The 25,945-nt window shown below is 68.1% G+C and overlaps 1 protein-coding gene across 2 annotated transcripts; it reads left to right on the top strand.

The window, feature by feature from the left end:
- Positions 1-1,120: 1,120 nt before the first annotated feature.
- On the top strand, positions 1,121-23,972 carry ERBB3 (erb-b2 receptor tyrosine kinase 3). 2 transcript variants are annotated; one of them, XM_065419747.1, is made up of 27 exons: positions 1,121-1,216; positions 3,598-3,784; positions 6,272-6,397; positions 7,850-7,915; positions 8,267-8,385; positions 9,005-9,146; positions 9,561-9,674; positions 10,208-10,328; positions 11,749-11,822; positions 12,059-12,149; positions 12,954-13,153; positions 14,109-14,241; positions 14,360-14,450; positions 14,799-14,953; positions 15,590-15,643; positions 16,243-16,384; positions 16,947-17,066; positions 17,243-17,341; positions 17,740-17,925; positions 18,683-18,838; positions 19,178-19,253; positions 19,415-19,561; positions 20,061-20,158; positions 20,568-20,717; positions 21,066-21,134; positions 22,679-22,931; positions 23,416-23,972. In XM_065419747.1, the coding sequence occupies exons 1-27, from the start codon at positions 1,136-1,138 to the stop codon at positions 23,970-23,972; spliced, it is 3,807 nt and encodes a 1,268-aa protein (XP_065275819.1). In that variant the 5' UTR covers positions 1,121-1,135. The 2 variants fall into 2 exon arrangements, with proteins under 2 accessions (XP_065275819.1, XP_065275820.1); XM_065419748.1 differs by having other exon boundaries at positions 22,679-22,981; positions 23,481-23,972.
- Positions 23,973-25,945: the final 1,973 nt, after the last annotated feature.

Below are 25,945 nucleotides of genomic sequence, written 5' to 3'. Positions count from 1 at the left end.
CCCAAGAGCTCTAACCACTAGCCCCACTGCCCTGGCCATGCCGGGAACAGCCCCTGGCGCCCAGGCCTGTGCTGGCCGCATGCTGGAGGCCGTGGCCGGGCTCCGGGGCGTCTCTGACTCGGGCCGGGCGCCCCCAGCCAGGGCTACGTGACGCCGGCTGGCAGCGCCCAGTCCTCGGGGCACGCCGGCCGGCCGGGCAGGTTGGTTGGTTGCTCCCTTGCACAAGAAGTGCCTCGGCCGGTTCGGCTCCCGCGGGGCGTGGGGAAACCTCACGGGATTCGGGAGGCGTCGGTCGCGCCACTCCGCAGCCTGGCCCCAGGGGTGAGGGGCCGGGGGAGCCTGCATTCGGGCCCACCGCACCGTGGGGGACGTCGGGCCCACGGACGCGCTCCCTGTCTGTGGCCGACCTGGCAACTGAACCCAGGCGTCCTGGGTGCCAAGGCGGGTGCCCTGCCCGTGCTCCGTCCGCCTGAGCAGTGCCCGGGGTGGACGGTGTGGGGCAGATGGCCTGGCCCAGGGCCAGGGGCGCTGGAGCCGTCGCGGGAAGCAGCACATGGGCCTCGGCCCCACGGCGAGGCAGGATCAGGTCCATCACCCGCTTGGCTGAGGTGCCCCCCCCGCCGCCTGCTGGCATCGGCTGCCCCCTGGCCACATCCCAAGCGCTGCCCCCCCACGGGTGTCACAATGGAGCTATTATGGCAGCGGGAGGGGGAGGGGATCGTCTCGTCACTTGTTTACCTGCAGGAGGGTGGGGCTGGGGCCCTCGGCTGGTTGGCGGGGGCCCAGAAAGGGCCTGGCCGGGAGTATCGGCTGGAAGGCAGCCAGGGAAGGAGGGTGGGGGGCACCCAGCGAAATGGAGGGGGCAAAAGCAGCCCCCCCCCCCGGCTGCTTTCTGTCCTGGAGTGAGATTGAGCAGCCAGGTCTGGTGCCGGAGAGAATCTCCATTGCAACCGTGTTTCCTGTCCTGCCAGGGGGGGCCCGGCGGGCAGGTTGTGGGGAGAGGGGGGAAGAAGTGTGCGATTAACCCTTTCGTGGCTCTCACGCCCGCGCTCTCCTCGCTGCAGTGTGTGCGGGGACCCTGAACGGGCTGAGCGTGACAGGCGATGCCCAGCACCAGTACCAGACACTGTACAAGATGTACAACAACTGCGAGATCGTCATGGGCAACCTGGAGATTGTGCTGATCGACCACAACCAGAACCTGTCCTTCCTGCAGGTGAGGGGGGCTGGGCCGCCTGGCAATGGGGGATGGGCCCGGCCCGGCCAGGAGGGGGCGGGGTGCTGGGGATTAAAGGGCGCTTTGCTCTCCCCTCCCTCCCATCCCGTCCGCCTGCCAGGTGGGAAGCTTTACTCCCCCGGCCTGGTTTCCTGTGCCAGCTGGCGACCTGCTCTGACATGCCCAGCTGACAGCGCGGGCCCGGGAGGGAGCTCTGGGATCTGGGCGCTCCGGGGCCAGGGAGAGGCAGCGTGAGGAGCAGAGCCGGGCTCCAGCCCTTTCCTTTGTGCTGTCCCCGTGGCTTGGGGAGATCCATGTGCCTCCGGGGTCGCTGCCTTGGCGACTCGGGCTCAACACAGCTGTGCCGCAGCCCCCTGGCAGCGCAGCCCCTGGCACCCAGGAGCTAGTCCTTGCTGGTGGGGTGGGGGAGGGCCAGACCCCAAACTGCCCTGGGAGAAATCAGGCCGGGTTGGGGCTGCCCGTGCGCCGTGGGATTGGGAGAGCGCACGGGCAAACGTCCGGACACATGTGTGTGCAAGCACGAATACACGTGCAAATCCTCTCAGGGGCAGGCTGTCACCCGGGCACGGGGATCACGCGGGCGTGAACTTAGGGACTTCCGAGGCCCAGGTGGTTTGACCGCTGCTGGGGGTGGGTGGGGCAGCGTCAGCATGAGCCAGGTTCGGAGTGCAGAGACCCAGAGCTTCTGGGTCACCCACTGGCCCCAAAACGCTTCCTCTCCCTCCCCTTTTATTGACCCCCCCGCAACCCACAGAGCTGGGCCCCAGCGCAGGTGAATGCTTGGAGCCTCTGGGCCTTGTCTGCTCTGGGGTGGGGGGAGCTGCACTGGTATAACACCCCCCCTGTTGAAATGGATCTTTAATGGCCCACAGCTGGGCAGAGGCGACTGGTACCCGTGAGAATTGGGAAACCAGTCTGCTTAATGCACAGTCATTGATTTGAGGGAGAATCACCCACAGCTCACGTCTTTTCCTATAAGCCTCAGCTCCTCAAGCATAAACCCCCGGGAACTATGTTGGCCTTGCACTGGATCCTGAGTGGCAAACAGAGCAGGCCTAGCTCCCAGTCCTAGAGGGAGCCTCTCTTCTTCCCCCTCTCAGGTACTTGGTCTGTCAAAGGTCCCGCGGAGCAGGGTCTAGGTCATCCTGAGCCCTTTGGGTCTAGAATCCCGCCAACGGCCCTCGAAGCGGAGCCTAGGTTGCCCCAGGCCTCTGCTTTACCTCTTCAGAGGCTAACTGGGGAACGAACTTAACTCATTTCCTTTGCTTCGCATTTGTGCCTTTTTGTTCGCTCCAGAAATATGCCTTGTGGGTGTTTAGTGCTAGCTTAGGGGGAGGGATAGCTCAGTGGTTTGAGCATTGGTCTGCTCACCCCAGGGTTGTGAGTTCAATCCTTGAGGGGGCCACTTCAGGATCTAGGGCAAAATCAGTACTTGGTCCTGCTAGTGAAGGCAGGGGGCTGGACTCGATGACCATTCAAGGTCCCTTCCAGTTCTAGGAGATGGGATATCGCCATTTATTTTATTATTCCTTAATTCGTATTTTGGAAGGCGGGAGCTGAGGAACAGACACAAAGCAAAGCTCAATCAATGTTTCCCCTCTCATCAATCATTCACTTCAGCTTTCAGAGTGGTCGTTGTGACCCACGATTGCTTGCGCCAGGCCCCCTGATGGCATCTGTGAGCTGGTTCCCTGCTGATCTATTCCAAAGTTCGATGTTGAAACCATATATGCCGATCGAGCCGTTATCAGCCATTAATTCCAGTGCCGTTTCGGCACTTCCAGTAATTTTTCACATCGTTGATCTAATGCTAAGAGAATCCAGCTCCCAGAATCCTTGCGCGAGTTCAGACCTACTGAGCCATACCAAACGCATGCTTGCCACATTCATTCCCGTCAGTCACAGCAATTCAGAATGGTTTGGCACCAGCCCCAACACCCCCCAGGGGAGACAAGGCCGTAAGCTGGCAGAGCCCGGAGAGTCTCAAGGCTGGCTGCAGGATGAAGGGGGCCATTGCCGGCTGCACAGATGTGGCAGGAGGCGTGTGTTCCCGTTAGGGTGACCAGATGTCCCGCTTTTATAGGGACAGTCCCAATATTTGGGGCTCTCTCTTATATAGGCGTCTCTTACCCCCCACCCCCGTGCCGATTTTTCCCACTTGCTGTCTGGTCGCACTAGTCCCCGTGTGCGTGCGGGGGACTCTCTCCCTGCTCTGAATACACAGAGGTCTCCAGCGCTCCGTCCGTCCCGGGGCTGGGCAGGGGCCTGCTGCGTTTGGAAGGCCCTGGCCGTGCAGACGACGGGGGAGGGAGGTTTGGGCGCGGTGGGGGCTGACGGCGCTTTCTTCCGCGGCTCTCCAGACCATCCGAGAAGTGACGGGCTACGTCCTGATCGCCATGAACGTCTTCACGTACCTGCCCCTGGGGAACCTGCGCGTCATCCGGGGCACGCAGCTCTACGAGGACAAACACGCCCTCTTCGTGCTGCTAAACTACCACACCAACGGCTCGCACGCCCTCCGCCAGGTGGGGTTCAACCAGCTCACGGGTGAGTCCCGCCGCCCCCGGCTGCTGCACGTGACCCGAGTGGGGCGGCTCTCAGCCCACTGCCTAGTGGACAGATAACGTTACGCAAGCAGCATCTGATGCTGGCGGAGAGCCCCGGGGGGCTGCCCCTGCCCCTCTCGAGCTGCCCCCACTGCCACCCTAGGGCAGGGCGGGGACACGCTGGCAGGGGGCAGGGGCGTGTATGGTGCTGGCTACACCTACTCGCCGCATAAACATGGTGACCTCATCCTTGGCCACTGTTTACCTGCGCTCAGATTCACAGGGGGGAGGAGGGAATCCACTGCAGGTGCCAGGTGACACATCCCGCCCTGGCAATGCCCTGCAGAGCTTCCTCCCTCTGCTGGCAAAATGCAGCCACTGCTGGGGTGGCCGACGGGAGCTGCTCACAACAACGCCATGCAGCTGAGGGGGAAAATAGACTGGATCAGAGCAGTGGGCCGCCTTGTCCGGCGTCCCCTTCTCCAGGCAGTGGCCAGGACCAATTGCTCTGGAGGGAGATGCAAGCAGCCCTGGAGGCTGCAGGGGGGGTGTCGGGTTGGACTTTGGCCGGGATATGGGGGCTGGTCCCCCTGCTCTTACCCAAAGCACCAGGGGATCCCAAACAACCTGAGCGCTCAGGGCTTCCCCTCTGGGTCGGACTCACTCTCAGGGGAGCTCAGGGCTGGGCCGCTGCCCCCGGAGGCGGAGGTGACGTGTTTATCTGCAGGACCAGCAGCTCACGTGCACCAGCCCCGATTTACCTACTCTAGGGTCATGCTGCTGCCGCCCATCACCGTGGTATCTGGGCACTGTCCACAAGTCCCTAGTGCCGTTCCTTGGTGTCTCTGGCACTTCTCTGCTTTGGGGGTGGAGCATCATTCTTTTGGGGGGGCCTTTCGCAGAGGGGTTCGCCAGCGGGGCATTCGGTCTCCTGGTGCCAATGCGGGGGCTGCGATGGTACCAGTCGGAAACCGGGGGGTCCCCAGCATCGTGGAGCCGGTGACCCCCAGGTTCCCTGCCCCCAGCCCCTGAGCTCCCCTGGCAAGCCCTCCGAGGCCCCGCCTCTGACCTGTGCCCTCCCGGCGGGTTCTGGGGTGAAAGTCCAGGGGCCGACGGGCGCTTTATGGGCGCTCCTGGCCAATGGGACGGCGGGACGGGTAATCAATCCCCTTATCGGCGCCGAGAAGCAGGTTTATGAGCGTTTCCCGGCCGCGGCTGGGCCAGGAGCAGGTGAACGGTTTGGGGCAGGGGCTGCTCCAAGGTCAGCTGCGCCTTGGCTGTGGGAAGAAGCAGGGTCAGGCTGGGCCGGGGCTGAAGGAAAACCCGGAGGGAGGGGTGGACGGTGAATCGGCGCTAGGGGGTGCTGTTTAGCAAGGAGCGGGATCAGGAAGGGGCGCTGCCCCCTGGAGTCAGGGCTGAGCCCCACGGCCCAGGATGGGGCTAGGAGGTGCTGTGGGGCGGGGGGCTCAGGAGGGGCTAGCGGCTGTGGGTTGCCTTTCAGATGAGACAGGACAGGGGTGATGGTCGGAGTCCCCCAGCGCCGGCCTGCTGCCCCCTCTCCCTGGCCCCACACCGAGCCCCCCTGTGCGTCCGGCTATTGGCTGGACTTCTCTTCGCTTTCTGTCCTGGGCTGCTGGGTAGCAGCGCTGTTAGATGTCATCCCACCCAGAGGTGGCTGCACTCTGGGGCGGGCGGGGGGGGGGAGGGAATGAGTCTCTGAGTTTTGCACCTCCTCTGAGCTGCAAAGCTCAGCCCTGGGTCCGCACACAGCCCTGACCCCTCTCGGCCCCGGGGGTCAGCCCCACGCCTCGTGTGTACTTTGCAAAGCCCCCCGGGATACTGGAGAGGAGCTAAGGCGCCCAGCCTCTCCCCCTGCCAGCCTGTGGGGGCTCACAGGTGCCTGGGAGGGGCGTGGGTGTTCGACTCCCCGGGGAGCAGGCACCAGGAAGGGGAGCCGTGGGCAGGCTGGGGCGCGTCCCGGCGGGAGGATCCCGTCCGCTGGCGTCCCGGCCTGACCCGCTGGGTGCGCCCGGCTGTTTGCGTTCGGAGCGCTCCAGCCGCCCGCCCCAGACGGAGGCTTTTATTGGCATCATCAGCGCCCCACGGCAAGCGCCCGGCCTGCCCCGCCCCAGCGCTGGGGCTGCCGTCCCCCCCCCCCCGCCCCCGCCCCGACTCCGGCTGTCAAAACAACCCGGGCTGGGCGGAGCCGGCGAGGAATTGCCTCCTGCAGCCGGAAACCCCCTCTTGCCTCTCCTGCGAGGGGCAGTGGAACGGCCAGATGTGACCCTCCGCTAACGGGGTGCATGGACCCTGGGGTGCGAGTCGGGCTCCGTGGGCCCGGCCCCAGACAACCCCCACTTCCGGCTCTGTCCCTCCCCTCAACCCCCTGCCCTGCCCCCCATTCCGCCCCCTGGCTTCTGGGCACTCCCCGAGTCCCAGCCGGCGTGGGGGGGTCAGGGCCGCGGCTCAGCGGGTCCTTGCCTTGCAGAGATCCTGGCGGGCGGGGTTGACATCGAGAGGAACGAGCACCTGTGCCACGTGGACACCATTGAGTGGAGAGACATCGTCCGGGACCCGCTGATGGACCCAGTGGTTCGGCAGAATGGCAGGAAGTGTGAGTGTCCGGGGGGGGGCGGCCCCGGCCCCCGCTGCCTCTGGCGGCCCCGGGCCCTGGCTCCCCTTGCGCCAGGAATCTTAAACCCCAGGATCTGGTCCGCGTGCTCTGTCTCCTGCCCCCCCTCCCCGCCTGGCTCCCCATCTCTCCTCCTCTCTCTCCCCCCGCGGGGGAGCCCAGCGGCCAACGCGGGTTCCAGGGGCCTTTCCGGGGGGCTGCCCTGGGGCAGGTTTGCCCTGGTTTCTGACGGATGCGGGCAGGGGCCACTGGGGCCGGGGCCGGGGCCAGGCGGGTCCCTTCATGAGCACAGCTGTGGCCAATTAACAGGGGCTCAGGAGTGGTGGGGTCTATTCGTAACTCCGCTACTGACCCACTGGGCGACCCTGGTCAAGTCATTTGACACCACCACCACCCCGTGCCTCAGTTTCCCTTTCCACCCTGGGATCTTGGGGGCAACTCCCTTTGTGCAGCACCTGGCACAATGGGGTCGCCTGGTCTGAGGTGGGGCCTGCTAGAATTACAGACTAACAGGGAGGCAGGATTGGGACCCTGCTCCACCCCTGGACGAGTTCTGTTCCCCCCCCCGTGCGCCTCACTCAGCCTGTGCCCCGAGCGCTGCAGGGCGGGGCACCCGGCCACCCCCACTCCCCTTTGCAAATATTAGCCCTCACGGCCAGTGTCCAAAACTCCTTCCCAAGGCAAACAGGGCCTGGCAGGGCTCCCAGGTACGGAGACGAGCGGGGCCAGCCCGGCCTGCCAGAAGGAAGGATCGAGGATGCTGCATTACCCACTAGACCCCGCTCCCCTCCCAGAGCCAGGGAAAGAACCCAGGAGTCCTGGCGCCCAGCCCCCCTGCTCTAACCACTAGACCCCGCTCCCCTCCCAGAGCCAGGGAGAGAACCCAGGAGTCCTGGCTCCCAGCCCCCCCTGCTCTAACCCACCAGCCCCCACTCCCCTCCCAGAGCCAGGAAGAGAACCCAGGAGTCCTGGCTGCCAGCCCCCCTGCTCTAACCCACCAGACCCCACTCCCCTCCCAGAGCCAGGGAGAGAACCCAGGAGTCCTGGCTCCCAGCCCCCCTGCTCCAACCACTAGACCCCACTCCCCTCCCAGAGCTGGGGAGAGAACCCAGGAGTCCTAGCTCCTAGTCCCCCCACCCCAGGGTTCCAGCCCTGCCTCTGTGGGGAGCAGCTCCCCGATGGAGCAGGCGATGACTGCGGGGCGACCTGGTGCTCGTTAGCAAGCTGAGTTTGGGGGGGTCTGGGGGGGTCCGAGACCTGGGCCGACTTTCCTGTCCCGTGCTGCGGCCCTGCCCATGCGAGGGGCTGGCTTCGGCACCTCCCATCCCAGCTGGCGCCCTGCTCTGCCCACCTGGCCTGCCCCACATGGGGGCACCGGAGCAAGACCCCGTCCCCTCTGCCCCTCTCTGACGCTGGGCGTTTCTCTCCTCCCAGGTGCCCCCTGCCATGAGAGCTGTGACGGACACTGCTGGGGCCCGAATCCAGAGGACTGCCAGAAATGTGGGTACCTGCCCGGCGCGGGGGGCGGGGGCTGGCAGGGCCGGGAGCCAAAGGGGGGGGGCTCTGCCTCGCAAAGAGACCAGAAAGTCGCAGGCTGGGCGCTGGCTCCACGGATCTAGTCGGGGGACCGGGCAGGGGTAGCCGTGGGCTGGGGCGGGGGCATGGGGACCAGCCAGGGGGCAGGTATTTCGGGGTTGCGGGAGGTTGGTTTGAATCCCCCTGGGTCGGCCGAGGGCTGGGTGGGCCTGGATCCGGCACCGTTCATCAGGCAGCGGGGGGGCAGCGCCTAAGCTGGCGGGGGGGTGCTCAGGCCACCGCCCCCCTCACCCATCTCCTCTGCTCCCCCCTCAGTGACCAAGACCATCTGCGCCCCCCAGTGCAACGGGCGCTGCTTCGGGCGTAACCCCAGCGAGTGCTGCCATGACGAGTGTGCGGGGGGCTGCACCGGCCCCCGCCAGGCTGAGTGCTTCGTACGTCCCCTGCGGGGCGGGGGGCTGTGCTGGGAGCGGGGGGTGTCTGTGCTGGGGGGTGTCTGTCTGGGCTGGGGGGGTGGGAGGTGTCTGTGCTGGGGGAGGAGGGCTGGGTGTCTGTACTCGGGGGGGAGGTGTCTGGGCTGGGGGAGGGGGACTGGGTATCTGTACTGGGGGGTGTATGTCTGGGCTGGGGGGGTGGGAGGTGTCTGTGCTGGGGGGTGTCTGTCTGGGCTGGGGGAGGGAGGCTGGGTGTCTGTACTGGGGGTGTCTGTGCTGGGGGAGGGGGGCTGGGTGTCTGTACTGGGGGGTGTCTGTCTGGGCTAGGGGAGGGGGGCTGGGTGTCTGTACTGGGGAGTGTCTGTGCTGGGAGTGGGGGGGCGTCTGTACTGGGGGGTGTCTGTCTGGGCTGGGGAGGGGGGCTGGGTGTCTGTACTGGGGGGTGGGAGGTGTCTGTGCTGGGGGAGGGGCTGGGTGTCTGTACTGGGGGGTGTCTGTCTGGGCTGGGGGAGTGGGGCTGTCTGTCTGTCTATACCAGGCCAAGGGGAGCGGGGGGGTGTCTGTGTGTCTGTCCCTGTTGCTGGGCTGGGGTCCCTGACGCTCTGCCCCCCCCCCCCAGGCCTGCCGCCACTTCAACGACAGTGGGGCCTGCGTCCCCCTGTGCCCGCAGCCGCTGATCTACAACAAGCTCACCTTCCAGCTGGAGCCCAACCCCGACACCAAGTACCAGTACGGGGGCATCTGCGTGGCCAGCTGCCCACGTGAGCCGGGGCTGGGGGGTCCCCGCGGGCGCCCTGATCTCTCCGGGGGGGGGGTGTTCCCAGCCATCCGACCCCCCAGCCCTGTTGTGAGACCCCTGCTCCGTGCCCACCCCCACCCTTCTGGGCAGGGGAAGTCACTGGGGAATCGTCCTTCCCGCTATGTGCCCCCCACCAAGGGTGGCAAAGGGCTTTGCAAAGAGCAGGGTTATTAGAGCCATGTGGGGAAACTGAGGCACAGAGCCAGGCGGGTGCGGCGTGCCTCAAGGGCACCTCAACCGGCCTGGCAGAGCTGGGAATAGAACCCAGGAATCCAGGTTCCCAGACTGCACCCCCCCCCCTGCGCTCCAACCACTAGGCGCCCTGCCCCCCTCCCCGCCCATTAGCTCTCCCCTCACCCACTCCCCCGGCCTGCAGATAACTTTGTGGTGGATCAGAGCTCCTGCGTGCGGGCCTGTCCGAAGGACAAGATGGAGGTGGAGAAGAACGGCCTGAAGATGTGTGAGCCGTGCCCTGGACTCTGCCCTAAAGGTACGGAGGGGTGTGGGGGGTGTCCAGCCTGGGGCTCAGGCTGATGGAACCCAGGAGTCCTGGCTCCCAGCCCCCAATGCTCTGACCCACTGGACCCCACTCCCCTCCCAGAGCCAGGGGTAGAACCCAGGAGTCCTGGCTCCCAGCCCCCCTGCTCTGACCCACCAGCCCCCACTCCCCTCCCAGAGCCAGGGGTAGAACCCAGGAGTCCTGGCTCCCAGCCCCCCCTGCTCTGACCACTAGCCCCCACTCCCCTCCCAGAGCCAGGGAGAGAACCCAGGAGTCCTGGCTCCCAGCCCCCCTGCTCCAACCACTAGACCCCACTCCCCTCCCAGAGCCAGGGGTAGAACCCAGGAGTCCTGGCTCCCAGCCCCCCTGCTCATAACCCCTGGCAGAGGCCAGATGAACTGGTTTGCCCCCTGTGGGGGCTGGATGGTGCATTGGGCAGCCCTGGCACGTCCATGGTGCCCACCCCTGGGCGTGGGCTGCGGGCGTGTCGGGTGGCTCATTCCCTCTCCCCTCCTGCCATCCAGCCTGCGAGGGGACGGGCACCGGGAACAAATACCAGACGGTCGATTCGAGCAACATCGACAGGTTCGTCAACTGCACCAAGATCCTGGGCAACCTGGACTTCCTCATCACGGGGCTGAACGGGTGAGTCTCGGCCCCTCTGCCCGCCACTGGGGGGGCACGGCAGGGATTAACTGGGGCGGCATCGCTGGACCCGCTTGCCCAGCGCTGACTACGGGCCGGGCTACAGGGCGGGGGGAGCCTGTACCCCCTGGAAGAGCAGAGATTTGGGCCAGGTTGGCAGGGCAAGGGGGATTTTTAATGGCCCCAGGAGGGCGGGGCTTCGGTTTCATGTCCCATGTGAGAGACGGCGCCCCCTAACCCCACGCTGCGGCATTGGGGCCAGCCCGAAGAGCCAGGGGAGAGCGCCCCCTACTGACCCCCCGGCTCCCTGCAGCACAGCGCCCCCTAGCACCCAGCCCTGCGAGCCAGGGGAGAGCGTCCCCTGCTGACCCCCCGGCTCCCTGCAGCACAGCGCCCCCTAGCGCCCAGCCCGGAGAGCCAGGGGAGAGCGCCCTCTACTGACCCCCCTGCTCCCTGCAGCACAGCGCCCCCTAGCGCCCAGCCCGGCGAGCCAGGGGAGAGCGCTCCCTGCTGACCCCCCAGCTCGCTGCAGCACAGCGCCCCCTAGCGCCCAGCCCGGCGAGCCAGGGGAGAGCGCTCCCTGCTGACCCCCCAGCTCGCTGCAGCACATCGCCCCCTAGCGCCCAGCCCGGCGAGCCAGGGGAGAGCGCCCCCTGGTGACCCCCGGCTCCCTGCAGCACAGCGCCCCCTAGCGCCCAGCCCGGAGAGCCAGGGGAGAGCGCCCTCTACTGACCCCCCTGCTCCCTGCAGCACAGCGCCCCCTAGCGCCCAGCCCGGCGAGCCAGGGGAGAGCGCCCCCTGCTGACCCCCCAGCTCGCTGCAGCACATCGCCCCCTAGCGCCCAGCCCGGCGAGCCAGGGGAGAGCGCCCTCTACTGACCCCCCGGCTCCCTGCAGCACAGCGCCCCCTAGCGCCCAGCCCGGAGAGCCAGGGGAGAGCGCCCCCTGCTGACCCCCGGCTCCCTGAAGCACAGCGCCCCCTAGCGCCCAGCCCGGAGAGCCAGGGAAGAGCGCCCTCTACTGACCCCCCAGCTCGCTGCAGCACATCGCCCCCTAGCGCCCAGCCCGGCGAGCCAGGGGAGAGCGCCCCCTGCTGACCCCCGGCTCCCTGAAGCACAGCGCCCCCTAGCGCCCAGCCTGGCGAGCCAGGGGAGAGCGCCCCCTGGTGACCCCTGGCTCCCTGCAGCACATCACCCCCTAACGCCCAGCCCGGCGAGCCAGGGGAGAGCGCCCCCTGCTGACCCCCCGCCCTGCAGCACAGCGCCCCCTAGCGCCGAGCCAGGGGAGAGCGCCCCCTGCTGACCCCCGGCTCCCTGCAGCACAGCACCCCCTAGCGCCCAGCCCGGCGAGAGCGCCCCCTGCTGAGCTGGGATCAGCCATTCTGAGGGTGTCTGGGTCTCGTTCCCTCCCCCCACACGCAGGGACCCCTGGCACAACATCTCGGCCCTGGATCCGGAGAAGCTGAACGTCTTCCGGACGGTGCGGGAGATCACGGGTGAGGAGTGGGCGGGGGCTGGGGGGGGCGGACAGGGGGGGTAGGGCCCGGCCTGGTGGCCTGCGGGGAAGCCCCAGGTGTCTGTAGATCGGCTCCGTGACCCTGGCGGCCAAGAGGGGGCTTCATGGGGGGGGAGTCCCACGCCCGGCGAGGGGGCAGCGTGTGTGTGTGTTGGGGGGGCGGCTGGAGACGAAGAGGGGGCGTCCCTGACACTCCGGTTGCTCCCTCCCCCCCAGGTTATCTGAACATCCAGTCGTGGCCCAAACACATGTACAACTTCAGTGTCTTCTCCAACCTCGTCACCATCGGGGGCCGGAGCCTGTACAAGTGAGAGACCCCCCCAGCCCTGCCCTGGGGGAGAGACACCTCCCCCAGCCCTGCCCTGCCCTGGGGGAGAGGCCTCTCACCCTGCCTCCCCCAGCCCTGCCCCGCCCCAGGGGAGAGGATCCTGGCTCTGCCCCCCCAGCCCTGCCCTGTCCTGGGGGAGAGACACCCCCCCCAGCCCTGCCCTGGGGGAGTGGCCTCTCACCCTGCCTCCCCCAGCCCTGCCCCGCCCCGCCCCTGGGGAGAGGCCCGTGGACCTGCCCCCCCAGCCCTGCCCCGTCCCGGGGGAGAGACCCCTGCCCCCCAGCCCTGCCCTGCCTCTGGGGAGAGGCCCCTAGACCTGCCCCCCCCCAGCCCTGCCCTGGGGGAGAGGCCCCTGGCCCTGCTGCCGAGCCCAGGGGCAGGGCAGAGACCCCCCCCAGCCCTGCCCCACCTGGGGGGAGAGGCCCCCCCGGCCCATAGAGGATTGGGGGGCTTTCCCCCAGCCCCTTGCCCAGCGGTGCCGGAGTCCCTACAAGCAGGACTGTGGCTCAGGGCTGGGGGGAGAGGAGGAGCCTTTAGTTCAGGGGGGTCTGTTCAAATCCAGCCCCCCCGTGTTGGGGGCTAAGAGCTGGCCCCTGTCCGTGGCCCCGTGTGGAACGAGGCAGCGGGTCTCAGCCCCGTTCGTAGCGGGATGGGTGGATCCATCGCCCGAGAGCAGCACCAGGGGTCCCAGGCCCCCTGCTCCACACCACTGGGCACAGAACCCAGGAGTACGGGCTCCCCCTCAGGGAGCCGTGGGGCTGATGCGGGCCCGTCCGTCCCCAGCCGCGGCTTCTCCCTGCTGATCATGAAGAACCTGAACGTGACGTCGCTGGGGCTGCGCTCGCTGCGGGAGATCAGCGCCGGGAGGGTGTACATCACCGAGAACCGGCAGCTCTGCTACCTCCACACCGTCAACTGGGGGGCGCTCTCCCGCCGCAGGCCCGACCTGGAGATCAAGGACAACAGGCCCTGGGCCAAGTGCGGTGAGTGGGGGCGGGGCGAGGTCCTGGGGCGCAGCCAATGAGAGGTCCAGTCCGTGAGAGGGGGGGCTGGGCGCCAGGACTCCTGGGTTCTATCCCAGCTCTGGGAGGGGAGTGGGGTCTAGTGGTTAGAGAATGACAGGGGCTGGGCACCAGGACTCCTGGGTTCTATCCCCGGATCTGGGAGGGGAGTGGGGTCTAGTGGTTGGGGGCAGCTGGGAGCCAGGACGCCTGGGTTCCATCCCAGGATCTGGGAGGGGAGTGGGGTCTAGTGGTTGGGGGGAGCTGGGCGCCAGGATTCCTGGGTTTTATCCCCGGATCTGGGAGGGGAGTGGGGTCTAGTGGTGGTGGGGGTCTGGGAGCCAGGACTCTTGGGTTCTATCCCCGGATCTGGGAGGGGAGTGGGGTCTAGTGGTTGGGGGGAGCTGGGCGCCAGGATTCCTGGGTTTTATCCCCGGATCTGGGAGGGGAGTGGGGTCTAGTGGTGGTGGGGGTCTGGGAGCCAGGACTCCTGGGTTTTATCCCCAGATCTGGGAGGGGAGTGGGGTCAAGTGGTTGGGGGAGCTGGGTGCCAGGACTCCTGGGTTTTATCCCCGGATCTGGGAGGGGAGTGGGGTCGAGTGGTTGTGGGGGGTCTGGGAGCCAGGACTCCTGGGTTTTATCCCCAGATCTGGGAGGGGAGTGGGGTCGAGTGGTTGGGGGGAGCTGGGCGCCAGGACTCCTGGGTTCTATCCCCGGATCTGGGAGGGGAGTGGGGTCGAGTGGTTGGGGGGAGCTGGGCGCCAGGACTCCTGGGTTCCGTCCCTGGATCTGGGAAGGGGAGAGTGGAAGAACATGGGGCAGGGGGAGCATGAGCCCCTGAGTGGGACGGGGGAGCAGTGGAGGCTGGGGGAGGGGAAGGGCCCTGGCTGGGGGGGCTGGGAGCTCACCCCAGCGCTGACCCCCGTCTCCCCTGCAGTGCAAGAAGGGAAGGTGTGTGACCCGCTCTGCTCCAGCGACGGCTGCTGGGGGCCCGGCCCCGACCAGTGCATCTCCTGCCGCAACTACAGCCGGGACGGGACCTGCGTGGCCACCTGCAGCTTCTCCCAGGGGTGAGCGGCAGCTGAGAGCCGGGGGGGCTTGTGTGGACACATGGGGGAACTGGGGGGGCAGGAGAATACGAGACCCTCGGGGGCAGCGTTAGTGACCCCCCCTCACTTTGTTGTGCAGGGCAATCCGGGAATATGCCCGTGAGGGCGCGTGCTACCAGTGCCACCCGGAGTGCGAGAGGATGGAGGGCAACCTGACCTGCAACGGCTCGGTGTGGTGACCCCCCCCCTGCCCCCCGGCCTTTCTCCTCTCGGGCACCGGGGCGGGGACGGGCTGGCTCAGGGGGGCTGGGAATGGGGCCTGGAGCCTGGGGCCTTTCCCCTCTAGGGGGCACTGGCCCCGATCCGGCCCCAGGGCAGGGACTGGCTGGCTCAGGGGGGCTGGGAATGGGGCTGGGGCCTTTCCCCTCTAGGGGTCACCGGCTCCCATCCGGCTCCAGGTCGGGGGACGTGACATGGGGCCTTTCCCCGGCAGGGGGCGCCAGAGGGGGTTGTGGGTGCTGGCGGGGGAGGGGGAGGGGTCCATCCCAGCCCCCTTCTGACGCTGTCTGGCCCCCCAGGGTGCGGACGCCTGCGTGCGATGTGCCCGGTACAAGGACGGGCCCCACTGTGTGGACAGCTGCCCTGAGGGCATCCTGGGCGAGCAGGGGCCCATCTACAAGTACCCGGACGCCCACCACGAGTGCCGCCCGTGCCACGAGAACTGCACGCGGGGGTAAGAGCAGCAGCCCCCCCGGGCACAGCTGGGGGGGGGGCGGTCCTGCAGCCCGGCCCCCCAGGGACCTCGCTGCCTGGCGTCTGCAAGGCGGGGAAAGGGGAAAGGACCCTCCCTCTCTGCCCCCTGCCCCCCAGCAGCAGCCGGTGCCCCCGGGCCTGAGGCTTGGAGTGGGGGAGGAGCTGCGGCCGAGCCCCACGTTTGGCTCCTGAGCCAATCGGGGGGGCTCTGAGAGGGGAACCCAGGCTCCAGGACCTGACGCTTCCAGCCCCTGCCTGGGGAGGCGCAGCCCCCGGTTGACTGGCAGCGGCGTCTGTGCTGGGCGTGTCTTCCAAGAGCTGTCTCTGCGTGGTTCCCAGGGCCAGGGAGAGAACCCAGGCGTCCTGGCTCCCAGCCTCCTGCTCTGACTACTAGACCCCACTCCCCGCCTAGAACTGGGGAGAGAACCCAGGAGTCCTGGCTCCCAACCCCCCTGCTCTAACCACCAGCCCCCACTGCCCCCCTAGAACTGGGGAGAGAACCCAGGAGTCCTGCCTCCCCGCTCTGACATCCTTCCCATAAGCCTGGTGCTCTCCGCGGCTCCCCTCTGTCTGTCTGTCCGTCCGTGGGATGATCGGTGGGTTCTGTCTCCCACAGGTGCCTCGGGCCGCAGCTCCAGGACTGCGTCACAGAGCCCCTGCCCGTCGCCAGGTACCGTCGCAGGCGGCTGCTTGCTGGGGCTCTGACCCCGGCCTGGGCGGGGCAGGGCAGGACTGGGGGGGGCAGAGCAGATTTGGGGCGGGGGGTGGGGCTGATTGAGTTTGGCAGTTCTCAGCCCGGCCCCAGCGGGACATGTGCAGAGCCCCGATCCCCCTCCCCCGCCATGCCAGGCCCCCTTGCCCGGGCACTGGCATGACGTGAACCAACCGCTGAGGGTGGGGCTGGGGCACCCCCTGGGCTCAGCTCCCAAACCGCCTTCCGGCTGAGCCTCCTCTCCCAGCCTGGTTCTCAGCCCCCTTGGCCTCCGTGGGAACAGCCCCACGCCTGCTCCGGAGCCCCGGGATCCCCGGGTCCTGCGTGGCAGAGGGGGGCACCCCCCAGCTGACGTGTGCTCCCCGACGCCCCCTCTCCCCACTCCGTCCCTCCCTGCCCTGCCTTGGGTTCCCTTCCAAACCCGACAGCCCTCCTGTGCCTCCGCCAGGCCGGTCCCTCGGACGGGATCGCGCCAGCCTTTCGCTCCGGCTCCCCCGGGTTCCTGCCAGCCCGGAGCATGGGCGGGGCCCGGCGCTGACCCCCTGTCTGTGCCCCAGGAAAAGCCCCACGGTCATAGCGGTGATGGTCGTGAGCTGCCTCTTCATCTCCTGCTCCTGCTTCCTACTCATCCTCCTCTACTGGCGCGGGAAGAGGATCCAGAAGAAGCGGGCGATGCGCCGCTACCTGGAGAGGGGAGAGGTGAGACGCCCCCCGCCAGCCCCCGCGGCCCCTGGGAGCAGGGCTGCCCCGGGGGGGACGTGGGCGGGAGCCGCAGGGGGGAGGGTCTCGTGCCCGCAGGGTGCTCGGGTGACGGGGCAGAAAGGAGGGTTGTGCCAAGAGAGAAAAGGGCTCATCTGCTGGTGCCCCTCAGCCCCCCGCTGTCCCGGCTCTGTCCCCCCCCGGCTCTGCCGGTGCCCCTCTCTCCCGACCTGCAGCCCCCTGCTAGCCCAGCCCTGGACTCCCCACCCCCAGCTCTGCCGGTGCCCCTCACTCCCGACCCGCAGCCCCTGCTAGCCCAGCCCTGGACTCCCCACCCCCAGCTCTGCCGGTGCCCATCACTCCCGACCCGCAGCCCCCTGCTGTCCCGGCTCTGTCTCCCCAGCTCGGCACGGGGCCCTTCAGTCTTGTGACCTAGGTCAATGAATAGCCCAGGGAGAGAGGCACAAATCACTAGCCGGGGTGGGAGCATCGAGGCAGCGGGGGGGGTCTGGGAGGGGCGGCCCCCCAGCTCTGGTGCCACCATCTCTTTCTGCCTTGGCAGAGCCTCGAGCCCCTGGACCCAAGCGAGAAAGCCAACAAGGTGCTGGCCCGGATCTTCAAGGAGACGGAGCTGAGGAAGCTGAAGGCGCTGGGCTCGGGCGTGTTTGGGACGGTGCACAAGGTGAGGGGGGGGCTGCACCCGGGGGGGGGATGCTCAGTGGCGCCCTCTGTCCCAGAGCAGCCACAGCTGTTGGGGGGACAGGTGGGGGGGCGTCTCCTCGCTGCTGTGGGGGGACTGGGGCGGGGCAGCCCCTGGGGTCCCAGCTCTGTTCACACTGGGGGTCCCTCTCCCGCCAGGGCGTCTGGATCCCGGACGGAGACACCATCAAGATCCCCGTCAGCATCAAGGTGATAGAGGACCGGAGCGGCCGCCAGACCTTCCACGCTGTCACCGACGTGAGTGAGGGCCCCCGCCCCCCTCCCGCCAGCCTGGGGCCAGACGATTGTCCCATCCAGCCCAGTGTCCCCGCCCCCTGCTGTGCCACCACTGCCCATTGGCCTATCCACTCTGATGTCCTATCAGCAACCAATCTCAGTGCTTCAGAGAGAGGCTTAAAACTCCCATGATGCATTTCCGTGTGCCCATGAAACCAGGTGGAGGGGGAGCCCCCACCCCCAGGGCCTGCCTTGCCCACCCCAAACGCCCCCTGGCATCAGTGGCGGCTCTGAGGGTGCCAGCCCTGGCCGGCGTCACCAGCTGGGATCAAATCCCAGTGGCGGGGAGTTCCAAAGGGGAGCTGGCTGCTGGGGGCGGAGCCACGGCTGTAACAGGGCCTGTCTCCCTGGCCCTGCAGCACATGCTGGCCATTGGCAGCCTGGAGCACGCCTACATCGTGCGGCTGCTGGGCATCTGTCCCGGGACGCAGCTGCAGCTGGTGACGCAGCTCCTGCCGCTGGGCTCACTGCTCGACTACGTGCGCAAGAACAAGGACGCCATCGGGCCGCAGCTGCTGCTCAACTGGTGCGTGCAGGTTGCCAAGGTGAGCTGCCCCCTGGCCCTCGACGGCGCGTTCCCAGGGGTCCCCTCCCCACCGGGGCTGAGTGGGGAGCCAGCCCGGCTCGGGGAAGCAGAGCTGGGCTCCGGGTGAGGTGTCCTTGGCCCCAGGCTCGTGGGTGGGGCTGGCCGGGCAGTACGAGGAGACGGAGTGGAGAAGGGGCAGAGGCCGGGGGTAGCAGCTCCCTTGGTTCCCACACCGGGCGGGGGACCCTTCCAAACACCTGCCCCCAAAGGGCCGCTGCCCTGAAGGGAGGGTGAATCTGGCCTGTTCATCTCCACTGGGGCGTTTACCCTGAACCCTAATGGGGGACGTTCTGAACATGTCAGTGCTGTTAACTCTCTCTTCTAATCCGTGTTGTCACAGACACTTTTGGGGTGGTGGGAGGAGCCTGTGGCTGTGGGTGGAGCTTTGCAGTGGTGGGAGGAGCCTGATGCCATGGGCGGAGCTATGCGGCTCACGGGTGGCCTTTGAGGCGGGACCACTTTAGCAAGCGCACACAGCTGGCTCTGCAGTTGTGGGTGGAGCTTTGGGGCCATGGGTGGAGCCTGAGGCTATGGGCGGAGCTAGGCCAGCAGGGGTGGGTGGAGCCTGAGGCTATGGGCGGAGCTAGGCCAGCAGGGGTGGGTGGAGCCTGAGGCTATGGGCGGAGCTAGGCCAGCCTGCTGCCCATCACTGGACCCACCCCCCCAGACACACACACAAATGGGTCGGTCCCCAGCTCTCCGCCTCTCGCCCCCAGGGCATGTACTACTTGGAAGAGCATCGCATGGTCCATCGGAACCTGGCCGCCCGCAACATCCTGCTGAAGTCGCCCAATCAGGTGCAGGTGGCGGATTTCGGGATCGCCGACCTCCTCTACCCCGACGACAAGAAATACTTCTACAATGAGATCAAGGTGGGGCGGGGCCCCGGGACCCCCCTCGGTCCCCCCCACGTCCACTCCAGCAGGATGTCCCGCGAGGCTGCCTCCCCTTCCTCCCGCACTGGGGCCGCCCCAGCCAGCGTGGGGCCGGTGTCAGAGGTCTGCACCCCCCAACAGAGGGGGCGGATTGGGAGGGTGGCTGGGGGGCCCTGCATTCAGGGTCAGCTCTTCTTCCCAGCGGAGCAGCGTGTGCATCGGGGCAGCCCCAGGGTCCCATGGACTCCAGCCCCAGGGGTCTCTCCGGCCCTGGCAAACCAGCCCCCAGGCGCCCCCGGCCCAGGTAACGCTCCTTCCCTGCCTCTCGTCCTGCAGACTCCGATTAAATGGATGGCGCTGGAGAGCATCCACTTCGGGAAGTACACGCACCAGAGCGACGTCTGGAGCTACGGTCAGTGCCCGCCATGCGGGGCTGGAGCAGCCAGGAGCTGCCCCCCCAGCCTGCGCCCTGCCCCGCTCCCCCCAGCACCCCCCAGCGCAGAATTCCCCCCGAGCACCTCCCCTTGCAGCCCCTCCTGGCCTGAAACCCCCGCCCCCCCCCGGTCCCTGCAGGCGTGACGCTGTGGGAGATGATGACGTTCGGGGCAGAGCCCTACGCGGGGATCCGGCTCGCCGAGGTGCCCGACCTGCTGGAGAAAGGCGAGCGGCTCATGCAGCCCCAGATCTGCACCATCGACGTCTACATGGTGATGGTGAAATGTGAGTCCCTGCGTCTGTCTGTCTCCCTGCTGGTGGGGCCGGGCCCTGCCCTGGGCATTCATGTCCCCGCCCCTGGGGGCACTTTGCAGGGGAGATTGGCCCAGCCCCTGGCTGTGGGCTTGGGAGGGGGCCGCAGGTCTGGTCTGCGCCGTGGCCAGTGGGGCTCGTGGGAGGGGCGGAGGGACGTGCTCTGCTCCTCCCCCCTGGCAATTGGCACTGACCCCGATATGCCCCGGGTGCAGGGAGGGGCATCTCCCTGTGGTCCCAGGGGAGAGCCGTGAGCTGGGGGGAAGGGCTGGGAGCTCCACAGTTGGGGCCAGAGCCCTGGGGAGGGGGCTGGAAGGTGCCCCCCCCCCCCGATGCACTTTTCCAGCCGTCCTTCTCCCCTCCCGTCCGTCTGTCCTAGTCCCTCAGGTGGGGCCCGTGTGGCTGGGGGGAGTTGGGGGGGGGGCTGGGTGTCACCTCCCGCCGGATCTCACCCCCCCGTGCCCCCCGCCAGGCTGGATGATCGACGAGAACGTCCGTCCCACCTTCAAGGAACTGGCCAACGAGTTCACTCGCATGGCCCGGGACCCGCCCCGCTACCTGGTCATCAAGGTGAGTGCGTGGCCCCGGGCCGCTCTACGTGGGGGGGGGCTGCCCTGGGCCCTCAGCAAATCCAGCCCCTAGCGTGCCCCCCCCATGAGCCGCCCCCCAGCATAAGGGTCCCAGCTCCTGCCCCAGCTCCCCTCTCCCCACTCCATACCCGGCTCTCTGGGCTCCCTGCCTGACACATGCACCAGGGACCCCCCCCCGCCCCTTGCGGCATTCCCAGCCCCCCGGCTCCCCACTCCTCGGCTGTGGGGGTGGGGCAAGACCTGCTCTAGACAAGAGTCTTGTCTGCCCCTCTCCCCCCATCCTGCCCTGGGAGGCGTTAAGGTGTCCCTGGCCGCACAGCGTTGGGGGCTGGGCCCCGTTAACCCCTCGGCCGCCCCTGACGCGGTGTCCCCCCCCCCGTCCTGTGCAGAGGGAGAGCGGGCTGCTGCCCCCCGCGGAGCCCCCCCTGAGCGACAAGGAGCTGGAGGACATGGAGACGCTGGAGCTGGAGGAGGAGCTGGGCCCCTTCAACACGGCAACCGGCCTCTTCGCCTCCAGGCAGCGTGTGGACTACGCCCGGGTGAGAGATGGCCGCCCCCCCCCCATGGCCTGTAAACCCCCCCCCCCCCCAACATCCTGGCCCTTCTGCGGGGAGGCTAAAAATCCTTCTTGTAAAGGATGGGGTGGGGACCCCCGCACGTCCATGTGGGACATCCCCTGCGGGGGAGGGGTTTCCTTCCTGACCCCGGCAGTGCTCGGCCTTGCAGCATAAGACCCAGTTCCATGGGTCGTCGTTCAGCGCTGACCCCCCGGCCCAGCCTGCGCCTGGGGGTCCCACAGACTGTGTGTGCCCCATCTCCCTTGGTCCTGGTGCCAAGAACCCCCTGTCCTGGGCCGAGCAATCACCACCCTGCCCCTCCCTTTGCAGAGCCCGAACCTGAGCCCCCCAGCCGGCTACATCCCCATGAACCAGACCGGCCTCAGTGGCTGCCGCCAGGTACCCAGCACAGCATACAGGGGGTGCGCCCCATGGATGTCCTCTACCGGAGGGTCCTGTGGGGCGGTGGGGCGGGATTGAGGGTCACCAGCAGGGCTGGAGGGAGCCCAGGGCTGGGCTAGCAGGGGCTGGGGGTCGGGAGTGAGGGGCACCGGCGGAGCTGGGGGTGGGAGCCCAGGACTGAGCTAGCAGGGGCTGGGGGTCGGGAGTGAGGGGCACCGGCGGAGCTGGGGGTGGGAGCCCAGGACTGAGCTAGCAGGGGCTGGGGGTCGGGAGTGAGGGGCACCGGCGGAGCTGGGGGTGGGGAGGAGCCCGGGGCTGGGGGTTGGGATTGAGGGGCAACGGTGGAGCTGGGGGTGGGGAGGAGCCCAGGACTGAGCTAGCAGGGGCTGGGGGTTGGGATTGAGGGGCACCGATGGAGCTGGGGGTGGGGAGGAACCCAGGACTGAGCTACAGGGGCTGGGGGTCGGGAGTGAGGGGCACCGGCGGAGCTGGGGGTGGGGAGGAGCCCGGGGCTGGGGGTTGGGATTGAGGGGCACCGATGGAGCTGGGGGTGGGGAGGAGCCCAGGACTGAGCTAGCAGGGGCTGGGGGTCGGGAGTGAGGGGCACCGGCGGAGCTGGGGGTGGGGAGGAGCCCAGGACTGAGCTAGCAGGGGCTGGGGGTCGGGAGTGAGGGGCACCGGCGGAGCTGGGGGTGGGGAGGAGCCCGGGGCTGGGGGTTGGGATTGAGGGGCACCGATGGAGCTGGGGGTGGGGAGGAACCCAGGACTGAGCTAGCAGGGGCTGGGGGTCGGGAGTGAGGGGCACCGGCGGAGCTGGGGGTGGGGAGGAGCCCGGGGCTGGGGGTTGGGATTGAGGGGCACCGGTGGAGCTGGGGGTGGGGAGGAGCCCAGGACTGAGCTAGCAGGGGCTGGGGGTCGGGAGTGAGGGGCACCGGCGGAGCTGGGGGTGGGGAGGAGCCCGGGCTGGGGTTGGGATTGAGGGGCACCGATGGAGCTGGGGGTGGGGAGGAACCCAGGACTGAGCTAGCAGGGGCTGGGGGTTGGGATTGAGGGGCACCGGCGGAGCTGGGGGTGGGGAGGAGCCCGGGGCTGGGGTTGGGATTGAGGGGCACCGGTGGAGCTGGGGGTGGGGAGGAGCCCAGGACTGAGCTAGCAGGGGCTGGGGGTCGGGAGTGAGGGGCACCGGCGGAGCTGGGGGTGGGGAGGAGCCCGGGGCTGGGGGTTGGGATTGAGGGGCACCGGTGGAGCTGGGGGTGGGGAGGAACCCAGGACTGAGCTAGCAGGGGCTGGGGGTTGGGAGTGAGGGGCACCGGCGGCGCTGGGGGTGGGGAGGAGCCCGGGGCTGGGGGTCGGGAGTGAGGGGCACCGGCGGAGCTGGGGGGCAGGGCTGGGCTAGCAGGGGCTGCGGGTCAGCAGCGGAGCAGCTGGGCTAAGGCTACCCCCGGGGCTCTGGCCCGTCCCCGCCGCAGAGAGCAGGGGCAGGTCTGGCCCGTGCCCGGCGGCTCCTCTCCTGACCCCGTCTCTCTCCCCACGTCTCCCAGGGCCCCGGGCTGGGCGCCCGGCAGGCTCTGCGGGTCCGGCAGGAGTCGGTGGGCCGGACGGTGTCGGAGTCGTCGGAGGGCCGGGGCACAGCCTCGGAGGGCGAGCTGATGGAGGAGCTCTCCCTGCCGGGCCTGCGCTCCCGGGGCGACAGCGCCTACCTCTCCCAGCGCGAGAGCTTCCCCCTGTCCGCGGGCACTACCGACGGCGAGGACGACGTCAACGGCTACGTCCTGCCGGATCACCACAGCCGAGGTAACGGCAGCCCCGGGGTCCCACCTCAGGGCCCCAGGCTGCCTCCCGCAGCTCCCCCGGGCGGGACCCTGCTCCGGGAGTCAGGGGGGCGGTCTGGGTTTTCCCTGCCACGAAGGGGCCCGCGGGGGTGGTCGTTAGCTGGTCGTTACCTGGCCTGCTGGGCTGAGACCCAGCAAACTCGCTGCAGCTGGGGACTGGATGCCGGCTTGGAAACCCGCAAGCCGGAGGTGGGAAAGCTCTGGGTCCCGGTGCCCCTTCCCCTGAGCCACTCGGTCCCTCCCACCTCACTGGGGACTCTGGAAGGAAGCTGCCGTGCGGGAGGAGAGCCAGCTGCCTCTCCCATTGTGCCCCAGCTGCCCCCCGCGCACGAGGCAGGCGGGCGAGAGGCCACGAGGCAGATCAGACACCCACCCACCCCCGTCTCCAGCCGCCACCCCCTGCCGGCTGCACCTAACGCCGGCTTGTCGTCGGCTTCCCCCTGCAGAGCGAGTGGCCAGCGTCGCCCGGGCGGCGCGGGACGGGCCCCTGGGTCGCGCCTCGGAGCTGGAGGAGGAGGAGTACGAGTACATGAACAGACGCCCCCCGCAGCCCCGGCCGGCCTCCCTGGAGGAGCTGGGCTATGAGTACATGGACCTGGGCTCGGAGCGGAGCGCCTCCCTGGGCAGCGTGCTGAGCTCCCAGCTGCCCGTGGCCGGCTGGGAGGTGGCCGCGGCCGAGGAGGACTACGAATACATGAACAAGCAGCCCAAACTCAGCCAGTCCCTGAGCAGCGTGCTGAGCTCGCCGGGGGCCGGGCGGGACGACTACACCTGCATGAGCGCGGCCGTCCCCCGGGGCTCCCCCGACGAGCAGGGCTACGAGGTGATGGAGGCCGTCCTGGCTCCGGGGAGTGGGCCGTGCCTGGGCTGCCAGAGCTCGCCCTGCCCCAAGAACGGCTTCATGAAACCCCTGCGGAGCCTGGAAGCCTCGGACTGTGCCTTCGACAACCCCGACTACTGGCACAGCCGGCTGTTCGCCAAGGCGGACGCCCAGTGCACCTAGGGGGCAACGGGGGGGTGCCCGACCCGTCTGTCCCCGGGGGGCAGGGCCGTTGGACTCCGGCGCCTGCCCGCCCCTCGCCGAACGAGCCCAGCTGGGGGGCTGGGAGCGAACGTCCTTCCCCAGCCCCAGGGGGTATTTACAGGCTGGGCAGAAACGGCCAACGCTCCCTTAACGGGGCAGCGGGGGCCGGGGCCTGCCCCTGCGTCTGTGCCCATTGCATGCTGGGATGCAGGCTGGTTCTGGCAGCTGCGGGGCAATGCATTGCCCCACTGTGAAATCAAACCAGTCGGGGGGGGGGGGCAACCCCCTCCACCGTTCCGCCTCAGGATCACAGACCTACGGACGCAGGACAGATACCTACATCTGGTGAGGTGGGCAGGGGAGTCAGGGGCTGCGTCCTCCCCTCCCCCCCATGGGAAAAGCCTCCTGTACTGAGCTCCCAGAATCGGGGCTGGGGGCGTGTGGGGCCCAGCCGTGGATCAAGCACGTGGGGAGCAACTGGAGGAGGGGGCTGCCTCATTCCTCACCCCCCACCAAGCAAACATGGGGGGGGTCTGTTTACACCTGGATATGAAGAATCCCGGAGCTGCTCCAGGCAAGGCCATGGGGTGAAGTGAACAGAAGAGGGGGGGCTGCTGGTTTGGGGTCTAGTGGGTAAAACGCTGGACTGGGAGCCAGAACTCCTGAATTCTATGTCCCAGACTCGCTGCTCTGGGCCTCAGTTTCCCCCTCTGGGCCATGGAGGGAGTTATAGACCTTTATAAAGCGCTGGGAGAGCCCTGGGCAGACCTGCCCCAGCCTTCTCTGTCCTGCCGCCCTGCAAACCAGGGGTGACCCAACGACTGCTGCCCCCCTCCCTTGCCGGCGCTGAGCGAAGCACCGCTTAGGAGTGGAGGCCGCAGCCGGGTGGAGAGAGTCGGTGGGTCGGGTTCTGTTCCGTTCAACCCGATTTCCACTGGTGTAAGAAGCCCGGGGGCCGGAGTCTGATCTTGATCCCCCAGAGTTACTCCTGATTCCCACCAGTATAAACCGGGGTGATCAGAGCCCGCGCCTGGGGGTGATCCCAGCCTGGGGCCCGAGAAAAGCAAGGCCAGCAGGCTCCAGCCCCGGACCTCCCCTCCTGTCACCCCACGGAAGCCGTGCCCGATGAGAGGCGTGGGGAGCTAGTTACCGACAGGGGGTGGGGGGACGACCCCCCAAGCCTGTGGCGAAGAAATGAAGTTGATGTTTTTGCACTGAATCTCGTGGCGTGGTTCACTCCATGCGCGAAGCTGGAGCAGGCTGGCCTGGCTCGCGGATGCTCCCGTCTTTCCTCTCCTCCGACAAAGGCCTCCGTGTTTGTCCCGGGCCTGCGCTGTACGTTGGGGGGTCTGGATCCGCCAAAGGGCTGCTCTCTGCAGGAAGCCAAGCGTGTGCCCTCCTCGTCACCCCCCAAATGAAGCAAGTGAGGGGCTCTGAATTCTTCTCACGTGAGGCCATGGGATGTCAGTGCTATTTACCTGGGGGCCCACAGCGAGTCTGAGCAGCCTTGGTTAAAGTGGCGGAAGGAGCGTTGTCTAGGGGGTTAGAGCAGGAAGCGCGAGAGTCAGGATTCCTGGGTTCTGGTCTCAGCTGCAGGAGGAAGGGGGTGTCTAGTGGTTAGAACAGGCTGTCACTCTCTGAGCTCTGGAAGGGGCATTTCCCCCCAGCTCTCCCCCCCCTTGCTCAGCCAGAGGGTGGGGCGGGAGGGGGGGACAGACCATACATACTACCAACGTCTGACTAGAGCGGGGACCTGCCCGGGCCTTTGGAAGGGAGCATGGGGCAGGTCTCCCCGGGCTCCTCCCCCCCGTTGCAGCTGGCTGAGCAGGGGGGAGCCAGCCCCATTGCCTCGAACTGACTGTGGAGATCAGAGACCCTTCTGGGGTGTCCAGTGAGACCTTCTCCCCTCTGCTAGAGCCGTGGGGAAGCACCGACTCGTGATCCCCCCCCCC

This window comes from Emys orbicularis, chromosome 19 (genome assembly GCF_028017835.1).
Source record: "Emys orbicularis isolate rEmyOrb1 chromosome 19, rEmyOrb1.hap1, whole genome shotgun sequence".
Lineage (NCBI taxonomy): Eukaryota > Metazoa > Chordata > Testudines > Emydidae > Emys > Emys orbicularis.
This window is presented reverse-complemented; position numbering and strand designations above follow the sequence as displayed.

Coding starts and splice junctions, on each gene's coding strand:
- ERBB3 (XM_065419747.1), top strand. CDS start 1,136: ATGTACAACAACTGCGAGATCGTCATGGGCAACCTGGAGATTGTGCTG. Junction 15,644..16,242: donor GAGCCCCTGCCCGTCGCCAG/GTACCGTCGCAG, acceptor TCTGTGCCCCAG/GAAAAGCCCCACGGTCATAG. Junction 20,718..21,065: donor AGCGTGTGGACTACGCCCGG/GTGAGAGATGGC, acceptor CTCCCTTTGCAG/AGCCCGAACCTGAGCCCCCC.